Consider the following 16,360-nt stretch of genomic DNA (forward strand, 5'->3'; position numbering starts at 1 on the left):
GTTTACCCAATTTTACCCAATACAAAAAACAAATAAATAGCATTTTCTTTTAACCTTCGCAATGTAGGGGGTCTGAGACAGCCCGACGGTTAAAAGAAAATGCTTCAATTTGTTTTTGTATGCGGTAAAGTTGTCGCAATACGACAGTGGGTCACAATGACTGATGGGTCGGAATGACCCGAAGATAACACAAGGGTTAGCCTAATTTATATGCATCTGTATGTTTCACTCATTGAACAAATACATTCTAATTCTATACGGTTTTGTTTGGCTTGACATAGCGTCCATTATCTGGGTCGGAAGTAAGCACTCGGCAGGGAGGGGTGGAGCTTCGGCTCCTTCAGGCGACACGCCCCCCCAGTCTCAAGCAGAGAAGACTGCTGATTTTTTCGCGATTTCAAAGCCTAATTTAACATACTTGTCGGTTTTATTTTTTCATTCGAATTTGGATGGGTAGTTAATAAAACATTATTCTGTGGTGTGGCGAACTTAAAACTCGTTTCCAGGTCCACTTTACAGGATCTTTAACATAATATAATATTTTCCATCATGTCATGAACGTTTTTACGAAAAATCAAATCTGTTTTAAAATAACGGGAATAAACTATTAACAACATTTCATGTATGTGTGACAAACATTTGCTAAACTTGCTACAACAGGGCAGGCAACTCAAGCCATTTCTTTCAGCTCCAGGTAAATCGACAATCGGCCAATGTGAACTTTTGTGCTCGTGCCCTGTTAGTATCCGCGAGCACATTTGCAGGCAACTTTTATTGACGTAAGCAAATACATGGGGTGCTAGTTTACCCATTTCGGATTGGTTTCAAACTTAGCAAAAATCAGGAAAAATTATTCTATGAAAAAGTTATTAGTATGAGCCAGGTTCGAGAATCAAACAAAAATTATTGGGGGAGATAGTTTTGTAAATGTTGACTGGAGTTAATAGAATAAAAACAACCGGAAGAGCCGGAAGTCTAACAAGAAATGCAATACCACCTACATCCACCGGAGCCGTTGCTTCAAGCCGAGGGGCGAGGGGTGGGGGCTTGGATTCTGGAGACATAGCTCACTCAAGCATGATGCCCTGGCGTATAGACGTTCACAATATTGTGACTGCTTCTACACCCCCTTCCTACTCTCCATCCAACTATGTTGGCTACGTCCTCCCCCTCTGGAAATGTGCTGATCACTAAGCATTACTGTTCAGGCATTATGGAGGACATCCCCCAGTCTGGGTCCATCTACTGAAGCAGCAACAGTAGCTGTATGATGTGTTCCTTTGCTCAACCAAAAGCAACAATTCTATTTTCAAAGACACCATGCATCATACTGCTGATGAGTGCAAGGCTGTGGTCCAAGACCCAGAACACAGTAGTTCCCAGATTTTCAATCCAGGATACACACTGTAAAAACAGAGACTGCAAGCAGAAGGTTGAAGCCATCCCTTTTGTAAATCCCAGTGTGATTGTGTGAGAAAAGCTACAAAGGTGAATTTCTGGGCAGAAAGAAGAGGTCCATGCTGGAGGAGAGTTCCTCCAGATGCTTAGTATTACACTGCTAATCCATCACACAGCTGTAGCTGTGAAATGTGAACTGAACCCAGTAAATGACCAAATCCTTTCAAACCGAAAACACCATCTGAAAACATTTACATTTAGTCATTTAACAGACGCTCTTATCCAGAGCGACTTACAGTAAGTACAGGTTCATTCCCCCCGAGGCAAGTAGGGTGAAGTGCCTTGCCAAGGGACACAACATCATTTGACACAGCCGGGAATCGAACTGGCAACCTTCAGATTACTAGCCCGATTCCCTAACCGCTCAGCCACCTGACTTCCGACTCCCCCAACATTTGTTAAATATTGATCGGCAAAGTTATACCTCAGGATGTTTTAATGTGATTGCAATAACCTTTTATTTCAAAGGACCAAAATAATACATTTTAGACAAGCAGTCACAGTACATGGGTCAAAATGTATCCACTTTCCATTATTGAAATATCTACATCTTGTTCTGTTAATTAAAATAATGTTAAAGTGACTTCCTAAAATATTTCAAATGAAGTCAATGTAAAGTTTTACACATTTCAGTAGTATGGCACCATTTTAAAAATAGCAGAAGAGTCTACTTGTTTTTTTTTTTTGTTGCATTAATCATAAGTATTTACAATGTATAATAAAACTGAGTCAACACAAGAGTTCAATAAGCAGCAGTGTGTTTTAAAAACAGTGCTTAAAACAAGTGAACTGATGCAAAAAACAAATATATTTACATACCTGTCTTTCTCAAAAAAAAAATTGTATGTTGGTTTTTATATAATTTGTTAAAATCACAACGTTAATAGGTCACATCAATCATATTCAATATAGAAAACATTTTCTTTGTAGAAAATAAAATTCTAATAAACTGAGTTGAGTCTGAGAACATAAAACCACTTGTGTATCACATTTCAACTTAAACATAGAATGATTAATATTAAGAATAATCATAATAATTGTCACCATTATATGAATAATAATCCCCTTACTGTAACAACTATGTGAAAATCTCTTTCAGCATCTTCATGAAGAAATTATTCTAATATGTATTATTTCCCATAACTGACTTTATACATAAAACATTCAAAACTGTATCCTTCCAGAAGAGACCTTTTTAATACTCACATTTGGTTTTCAGTGTTTGTAAAATGTATTGTTAAATTATTGATAGACCTTATTAGAACCTGGTAACCTGCAGATTCGGAACAAATTATATTCAGAGATTGAATCTGGTCCTGTTTACCAAACTTGGGTAAGAGACTGTGGAAAATACTATCAAATACTTGTTTGACTGACATGAAACACAAAAGTGGAAAGTGTGGTGGGATTCCGGAGGTTCCATTGCAGTAAGCATCACTGTTCCCCAGAGTCAGCAATATCATCCATGACCTCGAGTACGTCTGCCATGAAAAATCTATATGAATAAATAATGGATAAGTTCAAATCAAGTGTTTGCTATCAGTCACAGTTTCCCTAAGTACTGGAAGACTCACCCAAAGGTAAAAAAATCAACAACGACAATAACAACATCTAAAGGAAAATTCAAGTGAGAAAACAATATTAATACTGACAATTGTACCGAAGTGTCTGTCCCAGTGAATGACATCGACCTCAAATTTCACCAATAAAACAAATAAAATGATAACTTAAAGACATCCCAACACACATCAGAACCTTCAAATATGAAACATGAAACATGGGTTGTGTTTTTATGGACCTGGATGAACAACCCCTACTACACTACTGGTATTACTAGGCGGTGGAATAAAGTGCGGTAAACTTCCCATTAGATTTGTATGATAAAAAATTTTCCCCTCCGGAATGTGTCCCCTAATCTCATTATTAGATAGAAAATATAATTCACATGACCATGGAGTTTGTATGATTTGTGCTTACATTCCTGTTGTGAGGCTAATAAACCCTGATGACGACACTGTCATGTCACAAATCATAGTAATGATGAAGGCCCCTTAGGGCATCTAATGATGCTGGGGTAAAGCCTCCTTACTGAGAATCCTCGTTTACTTAAGATTAGGAAACAAAACTATTGTGGGAAAAAACCTGTGTAAAACTAGTTTTCATCTGGAAGAAATCTTGACTCAAGCTGTGACTGCATCTTGTAAACAAAGAACTCCAAATGATAATTACTCACAGTACAAAACAATCCAACCGACAAAAAGAGTACTAAAAACATTGTCCTGACTCTGTTCCCCCCCCCCACGTGGTGTATGAGTACTAGAAGGCAGTTCCTTGGGTGGCTGAATTTGTGTCCTGCTCCCTCTCCTCTGGGTCAGAGATAGAAGCCTGTGGTCTGGGAGTCTGGGAGGCTGGACAATGTCTCAGGGCAGGGCAGTTGACCATTAGGGGGCACTACAGTATTTCCATTAGGTAGAACACAGCCAGTTGGAAAGGTGGGGCTAAGAATGCAGCCATTTTCCATCTGGGAAAAAAAAGAGAAAAAAGGTTATATATTGAACAATGAAGCCGTGCATTATTAAGCCTTGCATATGGATTCTGTCAGTAACCATCGACAGATTGCATCTAGATGTGTTTTAAAAGAATTGTTGAGAGATCTTTTATTTGTTAGACATGATCGCAATGATGAGGCATAAACTGTCAACCAATTAGAACAGCGTGTTCAACCCAGGTTTAAACCCAGCGCTCTGAACTGCACAGAAGCCTCACACGTGACAGAGCCAGAGGTTACATATAAACCCCTCATGACCTTTTATTCAGAGGTGACCTTTGAACTTCAAACTCTACCAAGCCCTTCAGCAGGTCTGGGATGAAGCTGTCCTCTCATTCTGTAAACAGATATTGACATTTAAATTCTGAATTTGAGCTTCAGATTGTTAGAGCAGTGGTGATAGGGTTCACCCCAGACCAACAGACCCTTGCAGTCTCATCGCTGGTTTTGGTATTGTAGGACACACTAAGCAAACTAACCCTCGTCCCTACCAGGCTGTTCCAGCTCCCTGCCCCCTACACACTTGTACTCTGATCATCAGAGAAAAACAAAGTGGCAATCCCTCTTGAATAGAAAGTGCTGACAGCAGTTTTTTGCAGCCGTCGGTCAGTGCAAGCTTGCTGCCCTCTGCCCTCTCTGCCCCCCCCCATCCTCCACTAGCCAAAGACTCTGTCTTTATTAGGTAACGGCTACACCAACAATTTGTAGGTTGTGTGGGGAGTGGGGAGGGACTGTGAGGGACTACTCAGGCTTCACAACGTGCCTTTCTATTCAGATCACTGACCCTGGACTCACAAGCACATCCTGAACGGATGAAAGGCGATGTAGCTGACTAACAGCTTTCAGTTTTTTATACATTTTTTATTTTTTCCATGAGATTTGGTCACTAACCAGCGCCAAGCCAGCCCTTCCTCATCATGACAACAATAAGATAATTATTCCCCCCGTCCTCCTCCTCATAATTCTACAGTAAGTCAACATCAAAACAACATCAACAAAGCAAAGGCAACAGGGAGATGATTCAGAACTGTGGTTGCCACAATTTACAGTACTTCTTTCCCCTCGGACGCTTCTCTGAAGCCTTCCTGTTCTTGATGAAGCTTATGCTGTGTGTTATTCTGTCTCTTGAATATGAGGGATGGGAAATGGATATGAAGGTCGACCTGTCACTGACAAACTTGTCTCTTAAACGAGATAACACTGAGGTCTGAGGTAAAGCAACAACATTAGTAGCCTGGAAGCAGGGTTAGTTTTGTGCACCTCACCTTGTTGTGGTCGGGGTCATGAGGGATGTCTGCAGAAACCATTCCATAACTATCCAGTGAGGGGAGCTGTGCGTAGGGCTGTCCCACCCCAACCCCCGCCCCCAGAATCTGCTTTAGCGTGGCATTGGGGGGTGGGCCCTGCGCCAGGCTGGACAGCACCTGTGCCAGGGGAGGGGGCAGCGGCTGCCCTTCCTGCTGCAGCTGCTTCTGGGTAATCCTCTGGTAGGTTGCCACCCCCGCTTCCCCCCCACAATGATGGGGCCCTCCGTTCCCCCCATACGTTCCACCGTTGATGGTAAAATCCATGCCAGAAATGTCCGGCACGCTGTAATCTGCACAGGTGCTGATGGCGGCGTGTGTGCGGGCCGTAATGTGGCCGTTGCTGAGGCAGGGGTTGCTATGTGTGCTCTCGACCCTTGACCCTGTGTTGTAGTCACCTGGCTGGCTGCAGCTGTAGTTCTGCCACTGCTGTTTGCCAGCTGGGTGACCCGCGATCTGGATGCTACAGAGTCCGTTGAGATTGGCGCCGTTCTGTCTGATATGGCGTGGAGGGAGATGGCTCGGAAGCCTGTGGGGCTGATGCACTTGTTGTTGTTGGAGGTAGTGTTGGTGCATTGGCTGCTGAGGGAGCCCTCCATCGAGCTTCCTGTTAGACAGAGTCTGCTGTTGTGTGTGACATTGGTCCACCTGAATCCCAGAGCTGGCTAGAACAGCCTGGGCTGTCCACTGTCCATTGGTGTGTATTGTCTGGTTCTGGTTCTGTCCACGGAGCCCGTTGGCAGCGGGGTGAGCCAGGCGGTTGCTGTGCTGGTCCCAGTCTTGAACCACCTTCCCTGGCCTCATGTTCAGGTGCTGTTGCATCTGCTGGGAGAGCTGCAGGATGGGTGCCAGGCCGAGCAGGGGGGATCTGTGGAGAGGGTAGGCAGAGTGGAGGCCAGGTGCCGGGGCAGGGCTGGACTCTGAGGCTGAAGGGATAGTGGTAGTGGAGGTGGTTGGAGGGATGACAGAGCAGTAACCTGAACCCCCGTCCTCCAGTGGTTCCGTCTTGGACTCGAGGGAGTCATGGATGTAGGAGAGGATCTCATCGTTGGATAGCAGGTCGTCGAGGCTGGGCGGCTGCTCAGGGTCCATCTCCACCCGGATCATCCGCTCGTCCAGCAGCAGGAGCTCCAGGTCCTCAGCGCTCAGCCCCAGATCCTCCAGTGCCCCAAACAGTTCCCCGTTGGAACAGCCCTCCCCGTTCTCCTCATCTGCCACCGGACCTCCCAGCGAGAGGGAGTCTAGGGTCGCCAGGAGTGGGTCGAAGCTGGGGCCCGGCTCCGGTAGCCCTGGCTCCACCACCCCGTTGTCGGGTTCGTCCCAGCCTAGGAGCATGGTAGAGGGGTCTGGATCGTCGAAGCTCCCCCTGTCCCCGAACAGACTGCTGTGGAAGGATAGCTTGGACTCCAGGGCGGGCTGGCACACGTACACGGACTCGTCCTGGCTCATCAGCGCCCCCAACAGGGAGCCCGGGTCGAGGCCGTCCCTGGACGCCCGGTCCGTCCGTCCTTTCTTTGACCTGCCGCCGTTCTTTTCAGAGCCCTGGACGCCGTCTAAGAAGCCGGCGATGGGGTGGTTGGACTGGTAGAGCAGGGCCTCGCCCGTGGCGAAGGTGAAGGGGAGGTGCATGGAGCGCTTCCTCAGGTGCTCCCCTCCCTCCTCCTCCCTGTGTGGACAACAAACATCCCACAATATTCATCAGTAAATCCAGTAGAGAGTGCTGAATACAGTCAGTAGTGCAGGCGAAGGTACACCAGCTTCTTTGTTCATGGAAACAACACTTCTAAACTTCTAAACCAGAACTCTGCAAAGGTTGGCTATTTACATATTAAATACTGATTCTGTGGTAACTTTATAGTGACTGTGACAAACACAGTGTCTTTCATAATGGCCCTGATCTGTATCTGTGTGACATACTGTAGCCATGTTCCACACTATTATTGTCACCAGTTTCTCTGGAGGAGGACATACTGTCTTGTCTGGGATCATCAACACTTCTTCTGGGAGATATCGTCATCAAAGTGGTTCCATGTGCCCTGCTTATGTCAGAGGTTTTGATGCAATACCAGTCAGAACAACAGATCAGGGCTGCGTTTCCCGAAAGCGTCGTAAGCCTAACTTGATCGTAGAATCTATCGTATTAAGATCCGATGGACGAATCTTAGTTTTACGGGCCGTTCCCAAAGACACAGTAGCTAAAGTGTCTCTTTAAAATTCGTAGCTCTTGAAAGCGCATAGATTAGCCTACTCCTTACGAGCATGTTTGGGAAACGCACATAAGAAATATCGATGGTTTCGTTATTTTGCTTGATCATTGCTACGATCCATCGTTATTGGGAAACGCAGCCCTGATTGTTACATAAGCAGACGTCATGTGCCTACGACGTGTGTTTGGGGTGGGGAGAGTAGACTCGAGAGGGGGACAGGAAGTGGACCTACACGAGGGGCCTCTGCGTGGCGATGATGTAGTCCGGTTTGCCATTCTTGTAGACCAGCCTGGCATTGGCCTGGACCCATTTCCAGCGGTTGTCCTTGGTGAGCAAACGGAAAACGGTGAGACCGCTCTCCCCCGTCTTCATCACTGCAACCACAGGAAGCACTCACAGCACTCAGACGGGAGGGGAGCACCCCGAACACACACACACAACCTGCTTCAATTCATTTTTTATATCAGAGTGGAGTGAATTAAGATGGAAGTTGGTGTCTTCTAGCTTTCACTTGAGAATGTTATAGATAGTTTAGTCGACTCACGAAACAACATGAACCCATTAGCCTGCTTTTAGGTCCAGAGATTCTACAAGTTCTAACATATACATAAAAAGGTAAGGTGGGTCCAGCAGAGTTTCCGCCTCATTGTGTGTCTGTGTTTAGTTTATGGATCATGGCTTCTGCACTCATGCTGTGGAGATTTGTGGGGCTGTCCTATCCTCTAGTGGCTCTGTGGCTTTTCTCAATCTGCTCCGTAATCCAGGAGGATTATTCAGGAAAGCTCTCCAAACTCTGTGACCAGTCTTTAACTCAACCAGTCCCAAATGTACAAACTATTTCTGACAGGACTCACTCTACCATGGCCCAATACTACCTTAAAAAGTCATTTTGCAGGATGTACATCATTAACTGCTGAGGCCAGAGAAGATAATCACTGATACATACTAGTTGAGGACAAGATGTTTAACCAGATTTAATAGGCCAGGTTAAAGGGGTCATTGATTGCAAAACAGATTTTACCTTGTCATAGTTGAATAATGACAGTTCGGTGGGTAAAATGGACTTCCAGTGAACCTCAAAGTCCATTGACACCTCTTTCCTATGCAAATCTCACAATTTGAAAATGTAGCTGTAAAACGGTAGGTTTTTAAAAAGCCGTTTTTGGCTCTGGTCTGTACCTTTGTCACGCCCCACAATTTGCTGTTCGCTGCTGTGTGTACTTCCACGGAATTACAAAGAACATTTCAAGGGTATGGCGTGAAATTAGTGCCAGGAGAGCGAGCTCTGTAAAAACGATTTGTAACTTGCAAAAAAGATTTGTGTCTCTGTAGAAAATGATTTGTGTACTTGCAAAAAAAAGTTTTGTGTCTCCGTAGAAGAAGGCAAGATTTGTGTACTTGCAAAAAAGATTTGTAACTTGCAAAAAAGATTTGTGTACTTGTAAAAAAAAAAATGTGTCTCCGTAGAAGAAAAAGATTTGTGTACTTGTAAAAAAAGGTTTTGTGTCTCCGTAGAAGAAAAAGATTTGCGTACTTGTAAAAAAAAGCTTTGTGTCTCCGTAGAAGAAGGTGGGAACAATGCTCCCAAAACCATCTAAGCCAATCAAATATAGCCATTTCTGTGTCTCTCCTGGCACTAATTTCACGCCATAGAACATTTTTCAAGGGTATTAAAAATGGACTACGGTCGTAAATGCCGTGTTCCAGCCTGTACAGGGAATGACACTTTTCAGAGTCTTCCCAAGCAACCAAACTCTCGACGGGCTGTGATGTTTGTCTCTGAGAAGATCCCTGTGCAGTTCGACCCTCAATTACACATTTGCTCGAACCATTTCCCCGAGGATAGTTTTGAAAACCTGGGACAATGTAAAGCAGGATTTGCTATGAAGCTGTTGCTGAAAAGAGGTGCTTTTGGTAAACCTTAGGATATACAGGTTTCTGTTTAAACTATCATATTACATAAATATAAAAGTTTGAATAAATAATAGTTCATAGTTTAATAAATAGACTTTAAGGTTTAAAAGTTATGATTTTTGATTTGATGAGAAATGCATATTGGTTAATGGTCATGTTTTACTGAATGCAGCATTTAACCTTTTGTACCGGTTACAAACGAGAGTAAGATAAATGTTTTGTGAATTTATTTTGTTGCTTTAATTTTGATTATGATGATGAGCCAATGAGCCTGATGTGAGGTCAAAGGACAGGGTAATGCGGGAAGTTAGGAGACAGAGCGAGCGGAGGGGTTGAAGCAAGCCCCCACCCCTCGCCCCTCGGCTTGAAGCAACGGACCTGGTGGATGTAGGTGGTATTGCATTTCTTGTTAGACTTCCGGCTCTTCCGGTCGTTTTTATTCTATTAACTCCAGTCAACATTTACAAAACTATCTCCCCCAATAATTTTTGTTCGATTCTCGAACCTGGCTCATACTAATAACTTTTTCATAGTCGAATTTTTCATGATTTTTGCTAAGTTTGAAACCAATCCGAAATGGGTAAACTAGCACTCCATGTATTTGCTTACGTCAATAAAAGTTGCCTGCAAATGTGCTTGCGGATACTAACAGGGCACAAGCACAAAAGTTCACATTGGCCGATAGCCGATTTACCTGGAGCTGAAAGAAATGGCTTGAGTTGCCTGCCCTGTTGTAACAAGTTTAGCAAATGGTTGTCACACATACATGAAACGTTAATATAGTTTATTCCCGTTATTTTAAAACAGATAAAAAATTTCGTAAAAATGTTCATAACATGATGGAAAATATTATATTATGTTAAGCGTGAGCATAGATTGTTGACATGTCTATCTGGAGCAAAGACGAAGATTAATACTTTAACTGATAACCACAATAGGAAATTATATATATTTAAGGTACGTTGGGGTTCACCCCGGTGGACGAGAGGGTAGCCTCCCTCCGCCTTCGGGTGGGGGGACGGGTCCTCACTGTTTGTGCTTACGCACCAAACGGCAGCGCAGAGTACCCACCCTTTTTGGAGTCTCTGGGGGGGGTGCTGGAAAGCGCTCCTCCCGAAGATGCCCTCGTCCTCCTGGGGGACTTCAATGCTCATGTGGGCAATGACAGTGAGACCTGGAGGGGCGTGATTGGGAGGAACGGCTCCCCCTATCTGAACCCGAGCGGTGTTTTGTTGTTGGACTTCTGTGCTAGACACAGCTTGTCCATAACGAACACCATGTTCAAGCATAAGGGTGTCCATATGTGCACTTGGCACCAGGACACCCGAGGTCTCAGTTCGATGACAGACTTTGTAGTCGTGTCGTCGGATCTGAGGCCGAATGTCAGGAACATGGCCCATTCGGACATTGAGTCCGAATGGGCCATGTTCCGGGCCTCCATTGTTGAGGCGGCTGACCGGAGCTGCGGACGCAAGGCGGTCGGTGCATGTCGCGGCGGTAACCCTTGGACCCGGTGGTGGACGCCGGAGGTGAGGGATGCCGTCAAGCTGAAGAAGGAGGCCTATCGGACTTTATTGGCTGGTAGGACTCCAGAGGCAGCTGATGTGTACCGGCAGGCCAAGCGGAATGCGGCTTTGGCGGTCGCGGAGGCAAAAACCCGGGCGTGGGAGGAGTTCGGCGAGGCCATGGAGAATGACTTCCGAATGGCTTCGAAAAGGTTCTGGACCACCATCCGGCGACTCAGGAGGGGGAAGCAGTGCACTGTCAACGCTGTATATGGTGGGGGTGATGCGCTGCTGACCTCGATGGGGGACGTCCTGTATCGGTGGAAGGAATACTTTGAAGACCTCCTGAATTCCACCAACACGCTTTCCGACGTGGAGGCAGAGTCTGGGGACACCGGGGGGGGCCCTTCTATCTCTGGGGCTGAGGTCGCCGAGGTGGTTGAAAAGCTCCGCGGTGGCAGGGCCCCTGGGGTGGATGAGGTCCGCCTGGAGTTCCTTAAGGCTCTGGATGTTGTAGGGCTGTCTTGGTTGACACGACTCTGCAACATTGCGTGGACATCGGGGACAGTGCCTCTGGACTGGCAGACCGGGGTGGTGGTTCCCCTCTTTAAAAAGGGGGACCGGAGGGTGTGCTCCAACTTTAGGGGGATCACACTCCTCAGCCTCCCTGGGAAAGTCTATTCAGGGGTTCTGGAGAGGAGGGTCCATCAGATTGTCGAACCTCGGATTCAGGAGGAGCAATGTGGTTTTCGTCCTGGCCGTGGAACTGTGGACCAGCTCTACACCCTCGGCAGGGTCCTGGAGGGTGCATGGGAGTTCGCCCAACCAGTCTACACATGTTTTGTGGATTTGGAAAAGGCGTTCGACCGTGTCCCTCGGGGGCTCATGTGGGGGGTGCTCCAGGAGTACGGGGTACCGGATTCCCTGATCAGGGCTGTCCGGTCCCTGTACGACCGGTGCCAGAGTTTGGTCCGCATTGCCGGCAGTAAGTCAAACTTGTTCCCGGTGAGGGTTGGACTCCGCCAGGGCTGCGGGCTCCCTTAGAGATAGGGTGAGAAGCTCGGTCATCCGGGAGGGGCTCAGAGTAGAACCGCTGCTCCTCCGCGTCGAGAGGGGCCAGTTGAGGTGGCTCAGGCATCTGATAAGGATGCCTCCTGGATGCCTCCCTGGTGAGGTGTTCTGGGCATGTCCCACTGGGAAGAGGCCCCGGGGAAGACCCAGGACACGCTGGAGGGACTATGTCTCTCGGCGGGCCTGGGAACGCCTCGGGGTCCCCCAGGAAGAGCTGGTGGAAGTGGCTTGGGAGAGGGAAGTCTGGGCCTCCCTGCTTAGGTTGCTGCCCCCGCGACCCGACCCCCGGAAAAGCGGAAGATGATGGATGGATGGATATATTTAAATAATATTAGTCTTGCCTTCAGAAGCTTTTGTTAAACACACTCATTATTCTTTTTTTGATCGTGTCATCAAGCCAGACTGCTTTTGTGGGACAATGAAGGTCCTCAGTGACTCTGTTTCATCCCCACTTATATCTGATGGAAACGTCTTGTATATAGTTCTGTTAATATGCCCCTTTCAAAGGCACATGTTCAATAAAGTAGACTATATTTTAGACACACTTCTCAATTTATTACATTATTACCAAGTCTTGTTAGATCACATTATATCCATTAATAGGCGTTTGGTTTTGTAGGTTGAACATATAAAACACAGGCCACATTTCTACACTGATGTTAAATTGAAGGCAGTGTGAATTTCGTGTCATTTCGTTTGAATATAAAGCTGACAGTAAGCTATGGTAAGTCTGCATTATGGAAGATTTCTGTTACAAAAATAACTATTAAGCTTTCTTTGCCTGGCAAGAACAACGACGGAGCTAAGTGTTCATGTTAACTTTTTTAAGTTTATTTAATCCGATACAATGCGTTGGAAATCATACTCATATCACAAAGAAAAAAAGCTACATATGTGATGAGTTCCATCTAGAATAGCCCTATAGCCTATTTAGCCCTATAGCCTATTTCTAAAAACCAAGTGAAAGGAATACTATACAGTGACAGCATACATTTCCGTAAAGTTTGCATCATGTCTCTGAGTCTTATCGGACTTGTACCCCATTCTGCCACTGCAATGCCTTAGCTCACACGCTCGCAACCATATAAATCTATGCTCACGACTGGTTGTCGCAAAGTATGACGTGTACAGCTAGTTGCAAGCGTGCACGAGGTCTCGGAGCTAGGGAAAAAAAGAGCCACTGTTTAAAGCTAGACCGGAAGAGTCGGAAGTGAAAAGATGACGCGGTCCAGTTTCGTGCTCTCGCTTGCCTCACTGTGCCACTGAGCACTTTTCATAGAAATGAATGGGGACGCTATCTTGGAAGACAAAAGTTGCTTCCTCTAGTAATATTAACTCTATAGGTTGAAGGGAAGAAGAGTGTTGTAGCATACAGTAAAATACCAACAGTTGAAGATTCATGATTATCTTTCTTGAAAGTGTTCACCCAGGACTCTGTTCGTATTTGGTAGTGGTGTTATGCTGTAGATGGTTGGGTGGATAACTCAACCAACAACAACAAAGAAAGAGGAGTTTGGCTGCTGACCCGGTGGTTTTGGATTAAACACGGACTTTGCTGCCAGGCTAGCGGACAGCGAGTTTCAGTGTTGGAGCCTGTGGAGGTCGGGATTGTCATTGCCGTCGGTCCTCTCCTGAGTAGATTCGTCTCGTCAATCCACGAAAATATTTGGTCGATCTCTCCTCCACCTGCTGCCGCCCTTCTGCCGCTGTGCGTGTGGCTACCGCACTGTTGACCCGAGGTACCAGCTCATTTTTATTTTGTGCCATCGTGGTGAAACAGCCATTTTGTTTAAGGCTACAATGCACACAAGCTACAGTCAGGCCTGCACCGTATAACTGTACTGAACGAAGCTATTAGTGTATTTAGTATTGCCGGCTAGAGTGTATTGTTGTTCAATGTGCCTATGATATGTCATGTTAATGTGAAACAACAATTGAAGAACTGATCTGTTTTGTCTAAAGTAAATGTTTCCTGTTTTTTGTTTACAGTTGGGTGTATTGTTTTTTTCATATGGTAAATTGGTTTAGATTAGTAACAACTACTAAAGAATTCAGGTTAGCCCCTCTCATTACAAATAAACCAAACTAGAGAGGCGCTACACTAACGTATCCTGGCTGTATCTAGCATCGGTAGAATGTGTGATGATTTAGTTTATTGCCAATGGGGCTTACGTTATTTCATGTTCCTGACTGTGTTTCATTCAAATAAATAACCTGTGTGGTCATGTAAATCTACAATTCAAGATGCATGTTTGTCCAGATCTATTTTTCAGCAAGATAGCTAGAGCTAACTGAAGCTGAGATGAATCACAATTGTTTTTTTGCTAAGCTATAGTGCTAACGTTACCCGCCTAAGTCGATCCTGTTTGCTTCGACAACAGAAGTGGAAACAACTAACATTATTTTATTTATTTTTCAAATTTTCTAGTCAATCTGTTGAAAACAGTGTTGCGTTGACACAATAGATTTATTTGTAAATTTTTATTTCAAGTCTTCACCTTCGATGTTTCAGTGAGTGCTGTTGGCTGTGTTGCGTCTATGCTCCGCAGCTTCACTCGTTGTAAACCAACCAATCAGCGTGCAGATCATCTATATATTCATGAGCATACCATAAAAGGAGAAAACCACCTTTTTCCCCAGGCTATTTCATCAGGGCTCATAGAACAGCATCCGGGCCATTTTCAGCCCAACCAATGTTACATACCCTATTCGAAGACGTTAAGGAACAGTGTGAAATACCCCAAAAACCCAGTCAATGACCCCTTTAAAACAAGTAAATTGACAGGAAGGTAGCTGTTAAAAAGGTAGCTGTTTTTTTGTCCATTATTTCATGCAGTCTGAGTTTAAAAAGGTGAGCATGTGGTTGTCTGTCAAGCAGATAAAGATTTTTCTTCAGATCCTGAACCAATGACAGTCAGGAATATAGAGAATATTCCACAGCTCCTAGACTAACGACAGTCAAGCGGATACAGACAATTCCAAAACTTTTTCGGCAGGTCTTACTTCTGACGTGGTTTTCAGCACAGTACAGCATGTCGGCAGCGTGGATGAACTGGTACCCAGAGCCTCGTACCCTGAGTTCTGCCTCTGTGTAGCCCAGAACAATCTTCCCCCTGCAAAGACACATTGCAGAAACACGACCATGGCTAGTAGGCCTTGTGTATGTTGTGTGGTGTCATGCCATCTGTAACCCATAATATGACTAAAGCTGTCATGGAAGTTACCAGCATTGTTTAGTATATTCTAATAATAACATTTGGATCTTAACATGGGAATATGCCTACTTATACGAAACATTAACAGAAAGGTGAATGTTATTACTTGGCGTCGCAGGCCATGGGGGTGAAGTCCAGCTTGTGTTTGGTTCTGAAGATCATGTTCTTGGTGCGGATTTCCAGGATTGAGGGGGGCTGGAGGGGGGTAGCGATGGTGAACAGGGCCAGCTGGGGAGGCACCTTGCCCCCGTTGTCCTGCCTCTGGTTCTGGCCGTGGAGAAACTTCAGCCTGCCTTGGAGGTTCAGAGCCTGGAAGGACACACACACACCAAATAAATACATACAAGCACCATCGGCATGCATGCACACACAAACACTCACATGCGCACACACACGCACATGCCAAATATATATGCACAAAAAAATAGATGTTTGTCTGCACACATTCATGCACCACAAACACACACACACAAACACACACCAAGTTACATTTACAAAAACACCAGACCCATGCATACACACACAAATACACACAGAATATCTCAAACATGGATAATCTTCTGTAGAAGTCTGATTGGTTGTTCACTAACAGAAGTCCTCTGGACTATGGTAGAAATACTACAAAAAACTAATCTGTATTCACATACAGTATAGGCACATTCAGTCACAACTGTGCGTACACCCCACTCTGTGTTTGTGGACCTCCCTCCCACCTACCAGGAATCCAGAGGAGTTGTCCAAGAGGCAGCGGAAACGACAGACGAAGCTTCTCTCCAGGAAGGAGGAGTTCTCTGGAGGAAGCTGCTCGGGGTTATAGGTCACCATGGCAGCGCTGCTGTCAGGCTCAATATCTGAAGAGGAGAGGACAGCAGAGCAGACAAGTACAGAGGAGAGCAGAGGAGAGCAGAGGAAAGGGGGGAGAGCATACCATCAGGACCTCATCGTCACCAACATACTCTACATAGAAGACTGGAATCTTTTGATTGTTTGATAGATAACTTAATTTGTCTTTATATGAGTAGATACTGGGTCCTGTTTGAATCTGTCCCCTTTTGTGTACCAGAATGTGACTTGATTTGAGGGTCTGTGACAACCAAATGAATGCTGCATTACCTATTGTTTATACTATTGTATTGTA

The 16,360-nt window shown here is 45.3% G+C and overlaps 1 protein-coding gene across 1 annotated transcript in view; it reads right to left on the minus strand.

The window, feature by feature from the left end:
• Positions 1 to 3,829: 3,829 nt before the first annotated feature.
• The window catches only part of LOC136965912 (aryl hydrocarbon receptor-like), a 43,560-nt gene continuing 31,029 nt past the window's right edge, over positions 3,830 to 16,360 (minus strand). The window contains exons 6-11 of the mRNA XM_067260217.1: positions 15,940 to 16,073; positions 15,329 to 15,531; positions 15,011 to 15,120; positions 7,750 to 7,891; positions 5,272 to 6,976; positions 3,830 to 3,979 (exon numbers count right to left, since the gene is read on the minus strand). Coding sequence (XP_067116318.1) covers positions 3,830 to 3,979; positions 5,272 to 6,976; positions 7,750 to 7,891; positions 15,011 to 15,120; positions 15,329 to 15,531; positions 15,940 to 16,073 — 2,444 coding nt within the window. The remainder of the gene's footprint in view (positions 3,980 to 5,271; positions 6,977 to 7,749; positions 7,892 to 15,010; positions 15,121 to 15,328; positions 15,532 to 15,939; positions 16,074 to 16,360) is intronic.

This window comes from Osmerus mordax, chromosome 2 (genome assembly GCF_038355195.1).
Source record: "Osmerus mordax isolate fOsmMor3 chromosome 2, fOsmMor3.pri, whole genome shotgun sequence".
In the NCBI taxonomy this organism is placed as follows: domain Eukaryota; kingdom Metazoa; phylum Chordata; class Actinopteri; order Osmeriformes; family Osmeridae; genus Osmerus; species Osmerus mordax.